General features: G+C 55.4%; 4 protein-coding genes across 4 annotated transcripts; 3 read left to right on the top strand and 1 right to left on the bottom strand.

Moving 5' to 3' along the window:
• Positions 1 to 138: 138 nt before the first annotated feature.
• Positions 139 to 1,869, top strand: ISF_08579 (serine/threonine-protein kinase ppk6; the record flags this gene model as incomplete). Its single annotated transcript, XM_018852182.1, has 1 exon — positions 139 to 1,869. One exon carries the CDS (start codon positions 139 to 141, stop codon positions 1,867 to 1,869), a length of 1,731 nt encoding a protein of 576 aa, XP_018700646.1.
• Positions 1,870 to 3,481: 1,612 nt separating this feature from the next.
• On the top strand, positions 3,482 to 4,816 carry ISF_08580 (KH domain RNA-binding protein; the record flags this gene model as incomplete). The annotated part of the gene is made up of 3 exons (XM_018852183.1): positions 3,482 to 3,992; positions 4,044 to 4,627; positions 4,679 to 4,816. 3 exons carry the CDS (start codon positions 3,482 to 3,484, stop codon positions 4,814 to 4,816), a joined length of 1,233 nt encoding a protein of 410 aa, XP_018700647.1.
• A 1,290-nt stretch (positions 4,817 to 6,106) lies between these two features.
• On the top strand, positions 6,107 to 7,641 carry ISF_08581 (solute carrier family 35 member B1 protein; the record flags this gene model as incomplete). Its single annotated transcript, XM_018852184.1, has 3 exons — positions 6,107 to 6,300; positions 6,400 to 7,187; positions 7,421 to 7,641. 3 exons carry the CDS (start codon positions 6,107 to 6,109, stop codon positions 7,639 to 7,641), a joined length of 1,203 nt encoding a protein of 400 aa, XP_018700648.1.
• A 919-nt stretch (positions 7,642 to 8,560) lies between these two features.
• Positions 8,561 to 11,029, bottom strand: ISF_08582 (Dual specificity phosphatase, catalytic domain protein; the record flags this gene model as incomplete). Its single annotated transcript, XM_018852185.1, has 1 exon — positions 8,561 to 11,029. One exon carries the CDS (start codon positions 11,027 to 11,029, stop codon positions 8,561 to 8,563), a length of 2,469 nt encoding a protein of 822 aa, XP_018700649.1.
• Positions 11,030 to 16,614: the final 5,585 nt, after the last annotated feature.

Consider the following 16,614-nt stretch of genomic DNA (forward strand, 5'->3'; position numbering starts at 1 on the left):
TAATAAAGTCTACCACTTTCCTCGCCACACTAGCCACATTGTGTGGCTTGTTTCTATCCAGCCCCATTCTAAGCGTCCACGCCTCTTCCACCACCCGAGTCTGTTCTCTCCATCAATTGCAGCGCCCGTCAACTTGTCATGTCGGCGGATCTATTCGCCGAGTTCAGCCAAGGGACTTCTGGCACGGCCGACAGCAGCAACTTTGGGCAAGACGCTTCCCGCTCGCCGCAGCAGTGGCCGTCTGCTCCGTCACAGCCGGCCTGGTCGGCGCAGCCAGTAGCAGCAGCGCCGCAGACGCAAAACGTCGCAGATGAGGATGACGGATGGGGCGATTTCGAGGTGGCAGAGCCCAGCGCTCTTCAGTCGAGCCAAACCGGGCAGACATATCAGCAACCGCCGCCTTCTCGGACTATAGCATGGCCAGGCTCAGCGGGGGCTCAGCACTCTCACTTGCAGGCGACGTGGGATGGATACAGCGGCAATACAGAAACTCGCTCGCAATCTACTCTGCAAAGTCAAACACACGCGTTTTCTGAGAACTCAACTGCGGGCACCGTTTGGGATGCAGGGAATGCTGAGGCGCTGCCAAAGCCCAGGAGGAAGAACCCGGTACAAACGCATGTCAACGACCCTGGAGTGCTGTTTGATGCTGCGGATTTTGAGCTAGAGGATGGGGAGTTCGAGGGCGAAAGCGACAATGAGTTTCGCGAGCTCGAAACGGGCAGACAGGCAGCTCCGGCGATCAGGCCTGCAGCTGCACCGGCACCACCGCAGCCTTCCATGCCGTCGATAGACCTGCTGTCATTAGAGGATACGACTCCGCCGGAGCGGGAAAGGCGGCCTACAAATCTGGAGACATCAAAACCCGGCGAGGCATTGCGCTTTGGAGCTACAGTATCTGCCAATTTAGTACCCAAGAATTCTTGGATGCAAGATCTGGACTCGGCGCAATTCGAAAAACAAGTCGCACCTGCAAAGACACAGTCAAAGGCAAAAATACAACCGAAAACGCAACCGAAAACGCAGCCAAAAGCCAAAGTGAAAGAGCCAACAGCGCCAAATGCATGGGCGACGGAAAACAACGACGATGAATGGGCGGCTTGGGACGATGGGCCAAGTGCAAGTGCCAGCGCTTCTGCCAACGTGATAAACCCGACCCCAGCGCCGTCTTCTTGGGATTGGGACTCGACAGCTACCGTGACAGAAAACACGACTACAGCTTCGGATAGCAGTCCCCCGCCCGTCAACGTGCCACCTCCATCAGTACTCCTATCGCTCTTCCCCGAGCTATTAAGCTCCGCTAGCGCTCTCTTCAAATCTACTTCTGGGCAAGGCGGCAGCATCAAGGAGCAGATACTGTCCGATCCCAAAGCGGTACAGTTTCTACAAGGATATATATTATTAGCGACAACAGCAGCGCGGATCGTGGCTGGCCGCAAACACCGTTGGCACCGCGACAAGATCCTGGCCAAGAGCATGTCCATCTCAGCAGCCGGAAGCAAAGGCATGAAGCTAGCAGGCGTGGACAAGACACAGGCAGCGCGCGAGGACCGCGAGGCGGCCGACGTGGTGGCCGTGTGGCGGGAGCAGGTCGGGCGGCTGCGGTCGGCGGTAACGGCGGCCAACACTGCGGCCCACACCAACCTTAAGGTACCGGAGCTGAGCGAGACGCTGTCGGCGCACACGGCCAAGATGGTGGGCACGGCGCCAAAGGCGTGCGTGATTTGCGGGCTGAAGCGCGATGAGCGGATAGCCAAGGTGGACTTTGAGGTGGAAGACAGCTTTGGCGAGTGGTGGGTAGAGCACTGGGGACATCGGGCGTGTAAGAATTTTTGGACAGAGCATGAGAGGAGTCTGCGGCAGCGGTGATGTGTTTTGGTATAGGTCCGGTGGTATGTTGGTGCAAATGGGTGTGCTTTGGGTATGATTCAGTCCTGCATGAGTTATATAGAACGGTATCCAGGTTATTAGACAATTGACAGGATTGTCTTGCAGAACTGAATCGGAATTACAGCGTTGCCTGCTCAGTGGCGCAGACGTTTCAGCAACGTCTGGGGCGGGGGAAGCAGCTGTCAGATCCAATGCGGTGGAGTAAACTGTGACGGTGTTCCGCCGGGGCATCAACGTCATGGGCTTGGGTGTCGAATTGGTCGAGTTGAACCTTGACACCATGCATGCAAGGGTTGCGCGTTGGTGATCTCGGGTCGTCACGTTGTCTTGCCTGCCCGAAGTCGACGAGCTCACGTCGGCAAGGCACCCCGCACACATGGCGGGAGGGACGGGGTCCCCGCTGCGTTTTTAGCCTGGCCGAGCGAGTCACCTCACCTTGACGCGGTACCTGAACGCGAGCTGGTCGAGCAGTTTGTCAATCAAGAGCAAGAGGAAGAGACTCGCACCACGGACAAATGCACGTGTAATAAACAGTAAAAAGGGTGACTTGGTCGGGGTTTTCACCGAAAAACACCCAAGACTCAGATCAATTCCCTTCTCCCACCCTTGGCTGGTATTACCATGTACGTCAGTGGCTCCAAGTGCGGAGGATTGTTGTTGTGTCACGGCAGTACCGGACAGGAACTTCTTGACACCGCTGCCGCAAGCGCTTGAACCGGGTACAGACCATGTATTGACACGACAACGCCTCCCAAACCCAACCCCGCCTCGTGCTGGGCCAGTCTGTTGAGGAGGAGGGGTCCTGCCTGTCTGGGCCGCTGAATTGCTACTGGCTAGCGGGTTTTGGTGGGCTCCCAGCGAGCGGGCGGGCAGTTTTCAGCGGCCTTGCAGCCTTTTTGCAGGGCTTCTCGCGTCACAAATTGCCCTGCCAATCACCCGCTACCAATGGGCCGACGCTCCTCCCAATCGCTGGCCTTGCCCTCCCTCCCACGACAGTCCCTGCCGTTTTTTTTTTCTTCTCCTTCACCTCTTCTCTCCTCTACACTTACCTTGTCACCTCCACCAGCTTTTTTTCGCCCTCCACCACTCCTGCTACGCCGACTTCACCTTCTCTCCTCTTCCCGCCTCTACAACCCCTCCCCTACCTTACCTTTACTCTCTCCTCCTCCTCCTCCTCTTCCATCTCCTTTTCCGACTGGTCCTCTCCCGTCTCCATTTCCATCCTTCTCGAAACCTTCAGCTCGTCCCATATCTGTCTTCCACCTCAAAAAAAAACTCCACGTCCTTTTCCTCTCCCCGCCTCCCCGTCTCCCACCTCGACCCCGCCAACATCGTCGCCCTCATCCCACGCCGACCCTCGCAAAAATCCACTTCTTCAACGGCCATTGACCTTTGTTGACCTCTTCTCCCAATCTTCATCGACCTTTCCATCGTCCCTTTGATACAGGATATAGGTACGTCGATGATGTTTGCTCGCTGGCGCATGCCCACGTCTGCGCGGCCGGTAGCCCTGCGGCCCCCAGGCCACACGTGCTCAGCTTCGACGGCTGCAGGCAATGCAGCTCGCGTCGCTTGCACTTTGTTTGTTATCATGCCCATTGCCCTCGACGCTAACTCTACTTGCAGCATCCTGATCCCCTCGACTCCCTCCACCCCCGAGCTTTCGTTTGCCTACGTCATCTCGCGTCCCATCCCATCCACCATGTCCACCCAGGAAATTCTCTCTTCCAACGGCTCCAACGATATCATGGACAACATGGATCACCTCAAGATGGAGGACCGTCTCGGACCCGACGGCGAACCCGCCCCTAAGACGGACGAGGAGTACGCCCAGGCCCAGCTCACCCTCCGCGCCATTGTTTCCTCCAAGGAAGCAGGCGTCATTATTGGCAAGGGCGGCAAGAATGTCGCTGATTTGCGCGACGAGACTGGCGTCAAGGCCGGCGTCTCCAAGGTCGTCCAAGGCGTCCATGATCGTGTCCTCACCATCACGGGAGGCTGCGATGCCATTTCCCGCGCTTATGCCATTGTCGCACGTGCGCTCCTCGAGGGTGCTCCTGCCATGGGCATGGGCGGTATCGTTCAAGGCAACGGCACTCACCGTACGTACCGAGCCCTTGAAATACAGAATGCACCCCACTGACACATCGTAGCCATCAAGCTGCTCATTTCGCACAACCAGATGGGCACCGTCATTGGTCGTCAAGGTCTGAAGATCAAACATATCCAGGACGTTTCCGGTGTCCGCATGGTGGCGCAAAAGGAAATGCTCCCTCAGTCCACCGAGCGAATCGTCGAAGTCCAGGGCACCCCCGAGGGCATCCAGCGTGCTCTCTGGGAGATTTGCAAGTGCCTTGTCGATGACTGGCAGCGCGGCACCGGCACTGTCTTGTACAACCCCGTCGTCCGCACCCAACCCGGTACCACTAGCAACGTTGGCAGCACCGGCAGCTTTAGCGCCAGTGGCAATGGCCGCTCCGAGTACAGTAGCCCCCGTGTCATGCGCACCGGCAACGGCTCTGACTTTAGCAACGGCGGTGGTGCTCGCCCCTTCTCCCGTCGCTCCGACTCTGATGCCGCCTCCCGTGGTCCCCCGACCCACGACGAGAATGGCGAAGAGATCCAGACACAAAACATTTCCATCCCTGCAGACATGGTCGGATGCATCATCGGCCGCGCCGGCAGCAAGATATCCGAGATCCGCAAGACGTCTGGCGCCCGCATCTCCATTGCCAAGGTACGTGAAGAAGTTGACGAATGAAGGAATCGCGGCTAATCATTAATTTAGGCTCCTCATGATGAAACTGGTGAACGCATGTTTACCATCATGGGCACTGCCAAGGCCAACGAATCTGCCCTGTTTCTCCTGTACGAAAACCTCGAAGCCGAAAAGATGCGCCGGAGCCAGCTCCAGGACACCGACTAGGCACATTTGCATGACGGCTGCGCTGCTACTCTGTTGTCTGCGTTTTGATACCACTTCTGCATGGGCTTTATTTGACTGGCGTTTTGGCAGCTTCTGCTCAGGATCCCCCGGCTCTTGGCAAGCGGACCAGCTTCAACTACGGCGACAGCACCTTGATTACAGCAGTGAGCCGAGCCGCGTTATCATTCTTTGCTTCATCTTTTATGCTTGCCATTGGGATTCGAATTCCACACTCTGCTTCAACTCATCATGTCGATTCAAATACTCTCCTTCCCGCCTCCATGACACAGACACATTGAACACGATCCGCCTTTGATCGACGACTTCCACTGTATAAACTTTAGCTATGCAGGCTCGCATGTCCTTTTTTGTTTTCTTTTTCGGAGCAGGTGCGCCGACTCCATGACTTATGCTGATACCACGACGTTGTCAACCTGGGACACTCTACAACTCCGCCCCGACCCGACCCCGACGAGGCACGCGCGCGTGCCCTCTGGAATCATCATTTCCTCCCCTCTCTCTTCTGTCCTGACGCACGACTTGCTTTGCTTTACAAAACAAAAGACCTAGTTTGAGCCCAGTTGGGCTGGCGATTCACTCTTCATCTCCTGCTTATACCCCTTTGCCGTTTGCATGGCATTGTCTTTTTGATTGGGCATCGGGCCACGGGGTAATTACTTGTATTTAGCCTCTGGCCGAGATGAAATATATTGCTACTTGTCTCTTCTGCACGCTTTGATTGAGTGAAGGCATTTTGTACTTGTTCTGTGTTTGTCTTTTGAATGAGTCAGAACTCTTTGATGAGACTCGGTTAATTTATTGCCCCAAAATCACGGCGTCGGAGACCCAAAAGCTGCACACTTTGAGCCACGTAAATTATATCCTGAAGTGCAGAGTACCTAATAACTAAGTGACCTAATAATAAGTGACCTAATAAGTGAGACGCACGTGCTTTAACTGGTACCCAGATTTACGGCCTTGTACCTGTGACGCCACAGTATTCTCCAACCCATTAGCCCCACCATCCAGGGTCCATCTAATCTGGCCGTACTAGAAAGCCATGAAGCCAACTTGTCCAGTTTGCGAAAGTCAGATCTGCCACCTCGACACAGCACATCCGACTGCGCCGCCTGTCCTTATATTCTTACTGCGCAGTCCCTTCCGCTCTTTCACCTTCTTTTCTTTTACTCGTACTCGACTTGCCTGCTTCGTTTTCCAATTGATACGAATCACGACAGCGAACGTCACTGCGCCTCTCTCCCCTCACACCACAAGAACACGAACGGAACCATGGCGCGCACGAAACAGGTGCCCAGCAAGCGCCAGGCGTCTTCCGAGTTCTTCAACAAGGAAAAGGCCGAGTGGGAGTCGTCCAACGGCAAGACGAAGACGAATGGCTCTGCAATCGCCAAGAGCGCGCCGGTCAAGGCAGAGGCCGGGGTCGTGCAGCTGGTCATTGCCGTCTCTGGCATCTACGCCTCCTTGTACGTGACCTCGTTACTTTTCCTCTCTCTATCTTCTTCTCGTCTCTGCGTTGCCACAACCCCCCCTTCAATCGCTAACCAATTGTCCTCCCGCGCCAGCCTGACGTGGGCGTACCTGCAGGAGAAGCTCACGACCACGCGCCACGGCCCCGCGCAGGAGGTCTGGCACTTCCCCGTCTTCCTCAACACCATCCAGTCCGTCTTCGCCGGCCTCGTCGGCGTCGCCTACCTCGTCCTCTCCACGCCGCGCGGCGCCCCCGTGCCCCCCGTCCTCCCCTCCGCCGGCATCCTCGCGCCGCTCGCGCTCGTCGCCGTGACCTCGAGCCTCGCCTCGCCCTTTGGCTACGCGAGCCTCGCGCACATCGACTACGTGACCTTCCTCCTCGCCAAGAGCTGCAAGCTGGTGCCGGTGATGCTGCTGCACGTGACGCTGTTCCGCCGGCGCTACCCGCTGCACAAGTACGCCGTGGTGGCCGCCGTGACCGCCGGCGTGGCCGTGTTCACGCTGCACTCGGCCGGCAAGAAGAAGACGTCGGGGAGGATGGGGGAGGGGAGCGCGGCGTGGGGGATGCTGCTGCTGGGGATCAACCTGCTGTTTGACGGGCTGACCAACAGCACGCAAGACCACGTATTCACAGCGTTTAAACCATACTCGGGCCCGCAGATGATGGTCGCGAACAACGCCATGAGCTCGCTGGTCACGGGCGCGTACCTGCTGGTCGGCCCGGCGGTACTGGCGGCCACGGGAGCGGGCGAATGGCTCGGCGTGGGTGCCGGCGAGGCGGGTGAGCTGGGCGCGGCGCTGGCGTTTATGCGTCGCTACCCGGCGGTCTGGAAGGACGTCCTTGGCTTCGCGGCCTGTGGCGCCGTCGGCCAAGTCTTCATCTGTAAGTTTTTTTTTTCTCCTCGCTTCGCTCGACGTGGGCTGGCAAATTCACGTTCCCCCCCCCCCCTTTTTTTTTTTTTTTTTTTGTGAATTCACGCCATTGTCCGTGGCGGAGCAAACTATCCCGAGGAAGTTAAAAGGCTACGGATATGTTTTTGCCGGCCGACATCGAGCGAAGCGAGGAAAAAGAAAAAAGAAAAAGGAGAAAGAGAAGAAGACTAATTGGTTATTTAGTTTATACGTTGGCTACGTTTTCGTCGGTGTTGCTGGTGACGGTGACGGTGACGCGCAAGATGTTCACCATGATCTTGTCAGTGCTCGCGTTCGGACACCGGTTGACGGGGATGCAGTGGCTGGGCGTGGGGCTGGTGTTTGGCGGGATCGGCGTGGAGGCGGCGATTGCGAGGCGGGACAAGCTGGCCAAGGAGGCGGCCAAGAAGGAAAAGTCTGGGTGAACAGGGGTATGAAATACCTGAGAGGGACGGGATGGGTGTTGGAGGTTGTAGACTGTGTACGATTTTTTTAGGTGGCTCATTTATAAGTTGAGAGGCGTCAAAGGGCATGCATAGTTCACCTCATCTTCACATTTTTCACGCTCCCATTTTCGTAATAATCAAGTCACAAGGCGCGCAAATATTGTCAGGATATATGGTCATTGCCGTTTTGTATTCTCCAGACATCACCCGATGTACCTAACCTGTCCACGCCCCTTGCCATCATCATAGACTAAAACAGACCAAGAAAATAAGAAAAAGGCCCAGTTGCTAAACGAAAGGCCAACACCGATGCCACGCCCTGAGGGCAACAAAGAAACAAGACACACACACACAAAAAGAATGGACCCCTCCCTCCCAGAAACAAACAAGAATCCATGTATTACCACCCGTCCTTTTGTAAATGAACAGCAAGAAGAAAAACGAATTAAACGATTGCGTTCCCCTCTTTGCACCGGCAAGAGAGGAATAGGAAGCGATAGTGTGTGAAAAAGGCCCAGTATATGCAAAAAAAAAAAAAACAGTGAATGTATCTCGGTGACTATCTTCCACAGAGAGCCCGCAAGATTAATGAATTTGGGAGTGGGTATCGCCGAGTGTATGCAACTTCCCACGGGCAAGATAAAGAGGGACGCGGCTCTGTTCTCGCAACGCCGACGTATGCACATGATTGATTCGTTTTGGAAGGTGGTGAAAAGGCTTGGATTAAAGAGAGAATTGGAAAATATGTATGTACGAGTATAGATCGGCAGCATGTCCGGTAACATGGCTGGCTCTTCTGCCAGCAGTCCTGCTCTGCCGGGTGGCGTGTGATGTGGTGTGTGCCAGATATAAAAATGGGCGGTGAAAGCCCGGGAAAAAGTCGTCAAGGAAATCTTTCTCATAAAAAGTCATCAATGGATCGGATAATGGGCGCCTCGCCTCGCGTCGGTGGGCTGCGTGGGTCAACCATCAGATCTCGCCGACCAAAGAAGATCGTCGCCTCAGGAGGGAACGTCGTTGCTCGTGGCGAAAACAGGCCGTCTTCAACAGGTGGTGCGGCTGCGGCCACTACCGCGTCCATCGGCTGCATACCAGTGAACCCGGGGAATCTGTTGTACTCTTGGCGGTGATTCGTCATAGTCTCAGCGCGTGGAGATAGCAGCGGGGGCTCCTCGTACGGCGTCGTCGGGAGATTGATGCTTTGCGTGGTTGAGCTGGCGCGGGCGTCGAGGGTGGAAGGCATCTGGTCCTGGTAGCTTCGCAGCGGAAGCGCCCTCATGCCCACGCTGGATCGAGGTCGAGGAACAGGCGGTTGTAAGCTGTCCAACCATGACACGGCATCCTTGTTGGAGCTGGGTTCCGGCCGGCTCATGCCCGACTTGGGCCGCGGGGGCACTTGGCTAAGCCGCAGCGGCGCTCGCGCCGGAATCGGCGGTGGTGCCTCGGTTGGCATGGGCGGGATGCAAGGCAACGGAGCAGTGATGGTCGGTATCGGGGGCAATGGCATATCCACGTCCTTAGCGTCTTCCTTCTCTACCGAAGCAAAGGGCTCCATGTTCTTCCAAGAAAAGGTCAATGGCGCCGATGCAGGCCCTGGCGAGACGTCTTGCAAGCCGGGGGAAGAATTGCCTCGTGCACGCTTACTGCCATCTTTGAGCATTTCTTCCCTCGACCTTTCCTCCTCGCTAGGAAGCGGCGCAGACAAGGGCTCTTTGGGGGAGACATCGATGGCATCAGCAGACAGGGTCAGCCGGTGCTTGTTGGGGCTGCGTCCTGTACGGGGGCGGAAAGCGGAAGAGGTCGGGGCGGGGCGCTTTTTTGAGAGCTCTTTTTGAAAGTCCTGCAGCGAGTACATGAGTTTCATGTTGGGGCTGATCCAGCGGCTCTTGGCTTGAGCAGCATAGTAGGCGTCATTGACGCTAAGATCGGGGTTGAGATACAAGCCATAGGCAATGATTAAGCTGGCAGAGCGACTGGCGCCTTGCTGGCAATGAATGAGAACCTTTTTACCCTGCTTGGTGTGGCCTTGAATGGATTCGCACAGATCCATCAGGTCTGGTGCAATATCGGTGTTGTGGTCCCAAGGGATGTGGATGTATTCGGGGGTCTTGAGAGGGTTGGCCTTGGGCGTGGTTGGTGTCTCAATGTTGCCGTCATTGGGCTGAAATTCGAAAGCGGTGGCAAAGCTGGCAGTGGTCACAGCAGTGTCAGGAATCGGGCTGTCGTCAGGCTGTATTTGCCGAGCAAGTTCGTCGGCTGACTTGCGTTTTAGCGCCTCGAAGGGATTTTCTACCTCGCGAGCAACATTAAAGACGACGTCAAACTTGGCAGCTTCTTCCGCGGTGGGTTCCAGGTACAAGTAGACGTTGTCTTGGTAGATGGCGATGGGACCATCAGGATACGTGGGCGACTTTTGGTCCTCATTGTTGATGCTCTCGTCATACGGCTCAAAGTCCTGGCGGTTAGCCATTTGTGGCTTGATGGGCGAGTCTTCTTCGGCGATAGCGGCGTCAAACGACGCTCGCATTCCAGTCTTCATGGGACGCAGGAACTCGGAGAGACCAGATTCGTTGCGCTCAAGCATACGTGATGAAGGCAGCGGCGGTAGGAGGCTAGGCGCTTGTGATGTCTTGATCATGCTCAGCATATGGGGTGTCGATGTCGAATGTTTAAGCGCACGGCGCTGAAGAATCGGGGGCATAGCGGGCGAAGGTGGCACCTCGAGAACTGGTCGCATGAGATCGTTGGTATTTGTGCGAAGGCTGAGCTGGCTAGGCTTGCGCTTCATGGCCGGTATTTGAGGTTTTATGAAGCAGGGCGAGACGGGCTCGGGAGCGGGCGCCTTGGCAGCCATTGTTGTGACAGCTAGAGGGGGAAGAATAGAGAGACCTTTCATGTTACGTGGACGACGGGGTGCGGGAGATGTCATGGGGCGGCTAAGCGCGGTAGCATCGCCGGCCGGGAACACAGCCGTGGTGTTTGTGACGGGAAGGGCGCCAAATGTGGTACTCGGGTAGTTGCTGAGGGGGATGAGATTAGAGTTAACGGGAGAGTCTGGTGAGGAGGAGGGTGATCGATCGGTCAGAGGCGAAGAGTCGGTGGTCGACAAGGTGGTTGTGGGTGAAGAATCGGCCGACTCTGACATTTGCGTCAAACTGCTGTCGCTGTGTTTATGATTGGGGTCTTGGTGAATGGCGCCATCCTGCGCAGGCGCGGCGAGGACCGTCTTGGAGTCCATGCCGACAAGCTTGGGTTCGAGAACCGTGACGGTGTCACAGTCACCCATGGTATCGGCGTCAAGATCAAACACGGACATGAAGGTCGGTATTTGATCCTCGTATAGTCGACGGGCCGCAGCGGACGGCATGGTTTCGTAACCAGATGCCGGCGGGTATGTCAAAGAAAGGCAATCGAGGTGTGACGGTAGAAGGTCGATGTGGTCGTTTGCCGCAGAGCGTGATGCGAAGGTTTGTTTCAAGGAACGTGTGTTGCCCTAGTCGCAGAGACGTCGATCGGAAGAAAACAGACCTGCTGAGTCCGAGGACAGCGGCCGAGAGGGCGGAAAGGTAAGGCGAAGGAGAGCAGGGGCAACGGTATAGGCGTCGCGATGTCGTCGAGACTTGGGCTGAGTGGCGCAAATAAAGGCAATTCTCCAGGTGTCACAGGTCGGACAAACTATCGATGCAACAAGAGAGATGCGAGTTGGAGGACAGGCTTGAGACTAGTTTGAGGAATCGAGTCTCGATGCAGCGCGTGTCTCGTCGCAGAAACAGACGGTCTCGTTCGGGGGCTGGCTGGCGGGTGACAACGGCCGTGGCCTACCAACGAGGCGTGTTTGAAGAAGCGCCGCGGAGAGCGAAGCAGACAGAACGGCGTGGGCGTGGGCGCGTGGACAGGCAAGGGAGGATCGGGTGTGGTCGATTGGAATCGCAATGGAATGAGGACGGCACCGGCCAGGTGAGACAAGAAACAAGTCGGGCGGCTAGAGGACAGGCTCGATCGTGGGCAGCGACACCAGAGAGACACAAAGCAAGGTGAAACGGCGCTGGAAAAACAAGAGGCGGGAAGGGAGAAAAAAAGAGAAGAGAAGAAGAAAAGAACAAGGGTGAGGAAAAAAAGGGTTTGCTAGAGTCAACGCATTATCCGGAGAGGGACGGATGGATTGAGGAGGGGAGTTGCGGATAGGAGGGAGGAGAGGAGATTGTCGGGTCCGGATGGTTGACTGTGCTAGACGCCTTTGCTGGTGGTAGGTAGATGGAGGGATGGCAAAGAACTGGGAATCTGGGAGGAGATGAAGAGAAGTGGAAAGATGGAGTTGAGTGGGTGAGGATGAGGGTGAGGAGGAGGGGGGGTGGAAGTGGAAGAGTGGAAGAGTGGAAGTGGAAGTTGTGTGGGCTGCCAGGGAAAGGCTGGCTGGGCTGGGCTGGCCTGTCGCCCGTAGATGGACGGTTCAGTGAACCACTCGCTGTAACGGTGCCCAGAAACTGGGCCGACAGGCTCTGCAAAACCGGGGGAGGGCGGCAAGGCAGCCAGCCACTGCCAATTGTTGGTACAAGAAAGGTACCTGCTGCAGATGTGGTGCGAGAGGTTGGTACATCGAGGTACAAGGATTTCTTGCTAAGAAAAGAATAAGCTCCCTGAAGATGGGCCGGCCAGGATCCTGATCACCGTCCATCATCATCATTCGTGCATTTGTCTCGCCGCTGCGGATTGTTGCTGGGGGGTGCGGCGGTGGGTGGCGCTGGGGGCCGTCGGTCAGAACTCAGCTTAAGTCAGTCATCGAAGACAGACAGGGCAAGGCACAGAGCAGGCGCTGATGCACGGAACCGGGATGAGTTTCCGTACAGGGAGCACAGCGGCATGTGAAACGAAATGGGGGGCTCTTTTTTTGCATATCGGGTTTCTCTAGTCAATCTCGTTTGGCATCGTGTCTACCTACAATGCCATCTCTCACAGCATACGGAAAGTTGGCCTGTTCTGTCTGTCGTGTCCATTACCGTCGAGATGGTATCACGGACAGGTAGCCCCCTGGTACCGCCTGAGACCAAAAATAGCCCAGACTGGTGGGGCAACTGCAGGTCAGGTACCGTTCGGTCAAATTATAGTGCATTACTGTGCAGCCGCCTAATAAAAGCTACTTTGGTCGCCTCGGAACCTGTCTTAGCGGGGGGGGGCTTGCCTGCTGCAAGTGTGCAAGTGTGCTAAGAAAAGAAAAAAAGACGTGCTCCTCGTTCCCCTGACGCGCTGACAAGGCAGGTCAGGCAGGACCTATGTACCTATGTATATAACAAACGGAGTGACCTGGGCTTGTACGATATCGACTCGAGTTCGGCCAAGGGAAGCAAGAAAAATTACTCGCCGTCGTCAAGCGCGCCTCTCGCTCTCCCGTGCATACGAAACTGAACCCCCTCCCCATTTCAACCATTCCGATCAGACAATCAATTGATTGCCCTTTGAAAAAAAAATACCTTGGCCGAATTACCTAGAACACCTTGTGCTAAATTTAGAACCTGCATGACGCCCCATGACGCCCCTCCTCCTGCAAGCCACAGGCCTTTCGCCCCACCACGGCGCCAACGCGCTGGCCAATCATACACTCTCGTTACTCCCCCCTTCCCCCCGGACCGGTACCTCTTTAATGTACCTTTTTCCAGCCAGCAGCCCAGGGTTAAACATGATTAAGGATGGGCAGTTATACTTTTTTTCTTCGTTCATGACTTCTTCATATTGATCCTGTCCCAAGCTTTGCCTATTGCAGTTATGCATGCTCACATCTCCCTGTTCCAACACGCCGAATATGCCGACGTTGAAATCTGTTCCAATCTCAACCTCCGCCCTTGAGATCCGTACCCAGCATATATAACAGTCCATACTCCGTAGCAACCAGCGAGTTCCATTGAAACGTTCACACTGCCTCTTCTCTCCTCTTCGCCACCGGCTTGTCCTCGTATCACCTGAGCGCGTGCCCAAACCCAGTCGGCAGGGGTCCGAATGGACAGTTCTCGTTTCGACAGACTGGACTCGTAACTCTCTGGCCTCGCAACTTCTCTTGTCCATTCAAGCTCTTTCCCTCTTCCACTCCAACCCCCCGTCACCATGCCCTCTTCAGCAAGCGCCGGGCCCCCTTCATCTCGCGTCCGTCTTCGCGCAGCCTCAGCCTCAGCCGTCCATTCTCCTCCCCCCCCCCGCCCATCGCCGAAATCAGCATCTCCACCGCCGTATGTTGCATCCCTTCTCTGTCCTTCCCCCCTTCGTCCGGGGTATCACGTCCGAAGAAGGTTGTTCCCGTCACACGCCAATGCTGCCTCCCCCTTCCAGCCTCTCACACGCGCTCGCGCTGCGCCCGAAATCCACGGCAACGGGCCACGATCACGTCGTCCACAGACCCGAGATGAAACGTGTATCAAAGATTCACATGATACCCGCCCTATTTTCCAGCCTCCCCCCTCCCCAGATTCATCGTCGGAGGGGGCCCGTTTGCCATTCCCGCCTCTGTGCGCATCTCATCCATCTGTTAAGGTTTAACCATAATAACGGCGCGAAAACTCCACCATCAGAAAACGTCCCGCGACGGGCGCGAAGCGCTGCTTTTTGTGCCAGCCATTTATTTGACTGGTCATGGATAGATCCATCTTGGATCTTGCGGCGCGGCAAGATGCCGAACTCGTATGCACACTGCACGACATCACGTCGCCGTTGCCTGCCAGATGACTATTCACGACATTAGTGCTGTCGCAACCAGAGCTGTCTCGCACAGAAACCATCCACAGACTGCGCTCATGTGTCCACGTTGAACGTGCATCTTTTCTCCAGTAGTTGTATGCACTGACTGTGCAACCACACGGCTAGACAAGGCACAGATTCAGCCCAACGCACTCTTGCTCCGACAGTAAGCCAATCATCAGCGGCAATCTGCACAAGACCTCATACATGCACACACTTCACACGTCGAGCCCAGCAAGGCCGACTTCATTGGCTCTTTGAGAGACTCGGCCTCGAGGACTTTGCACGTCCAACCAGTCACACGCGCCCAGTAACTATTATATCCCCCCTTGGCACCTGTTATAGTCGATTGCCCACGAGCCATGCCAATCGCTGCCCTGCCTTTACCGCCCTGTCACTCCCTCCTGTATGCGTAGTATATGCAAAAGAGAATAATCCCCCCACCCAACCTCCGTAATCTCCATGGCATAATCCGAATAGAGGTTTGAACAGAAAAAAGCCAATATTTTGTTAAAATAAAAAAGGGGCGGGGGGCGGACATGGATGCGCAGTAATAATGCGGTACCGATATGGGACTTTGGCACCTGGGATGTTTGAGGGCGAGCCCCCGGGTCCGGTCAAACCGCCGTCGCAGGCTGACGTGCAGTTCCAGCCCGAGACTTGCTGCCAGCGTACTGGTAGGCAGACACGGCAAGGCAAATTGGTAAAATCTTGGTAAAATAGTCCGTCAGCAGCTCCGGGCCATGGGGAAACGAGTCCACCCCGGAGGCCCAGTACTGTAATTTTGCTCATTGTCGATCATGGACCCTGCCTGCCCGGGAATGAGGATAGGCGAAAAACCACGGAAGGTACAATCAAAAACAAGGAGGCTTTCCAATCAAAAGTCCCTATGCTGTTGCGGAGGGACCATCGCTCGTCTGTACTATGTAACTTCGTGCAACTCGTAGCCTCGTTGACCTCGGTCGCTTCCCGCCCGCCTTGTCCTTCCCTCTCACCAGAACCCGAAACTCGAGCCGCGGATTCTGAAACCTGCAACGCCGACGACAACTCCCAGACGCCAACCTCGCCCTCAACAACCAAGCGGCTGAGTAGCAGAATGACATGTCCCGAACCAGGTGACTCTTCCCCCTCCCCTGGCCACTTGGTTTTTGAGCAAATTACTTGTAAATTACTACTGGCATTTTTCTTTTTCCTTGTTGCTCAAACCTTGGGTTTTTGGCCGTCAAAACTTGAACTTTGTTTGGTCTGTTGCCGCTGTCGCGCTAGTTTGCCTGAACCTGCTCATCGGCCAAATTGTGACACGCGACAAGCACCAGCAACAAGCTTTTTTCAGCGTGGGCAATATGAGATCGAATACCGGCGTGCGCGTTTCATCGTCCTGTGCTTTGTAAAATGGAACTATATAGCACTCGTCTCGTTATAGTTGAGGCTTTTGGCCAGCCGACCAAGCCACAGCCTTGACGTCACTTCAACTTGAAACATGTCAAGAGTCAAAACAATTATAGCTTTTGTTAACACGGTTGAATATAGTATATCCGTCTCTATTACCCGTACTTCATCTATTCTCTTCATCTAGTATTCGTATAAAGATATTGTTGCGGCAACCCTCGACGCCACTCCAGCCCGTCGACCACCTGATCCTTTCATGTCTCACTTATACGACCGCCAGCGACGAGACGAAACAAGCCCAGCCTTGTAGTTCATATCCGATGACCATCTTAGCTTTATCCTTGCGATCCCATGGTTTGGCAGATCCAATATGTCGTATAGCTGGGCAATAATAGCCCGTCATGGCAGAGTTCAATCCGAGTTGATCACCTGGTGTGCAACGTGAGCCGTGGAGACGCCAACCATCGCTGATCCTTATGCCGACAACGATTGGGAATTTTTATTTACGTGTGTTTTCCGGCTCTGTGGTATTGCTTGATTCCCTGAAATTGTACGCGGGGATCTTGTTCCTGTAGTGGTTGCGAGTCACCGGGAAAACTCAAGATAAATGGGAAGACGCACGTTAGCCGACGCAGGGAACTTGCGGGTATTTGCACGATGTGAACAGTATGTCGTATTTAAACACGGCCAAACTCGAGTTAGAAATCACTACATTTGAGCGATTCAGCTGGTCTGTAGTCTTTCTTGCAACCCAAATGTCCCTCGACTGTTGGCCGCGGTCGCGTCAACGTACTACAGGGTAGGCTGGTGACGAGCACAGCGCTCCGCCTCACCCGGATA

The sequence above is a fragment of the Cordyceps fumosorosea genome, assembly GCF_001636725.1.
Source record: "Cordyceps fumosorosea ARSEF 2679 chromosome Unknown scaffold_32, whole genome shotgun sequence".
Classification (NCBI taxonomy): domain Eukaryota; kingdom Fungi; phylum Ascomycota; class Sordariomycetes; order Hypocreales; family Cordycipitaceae; genus Cordyceps; species Cordyceps fumosorosea.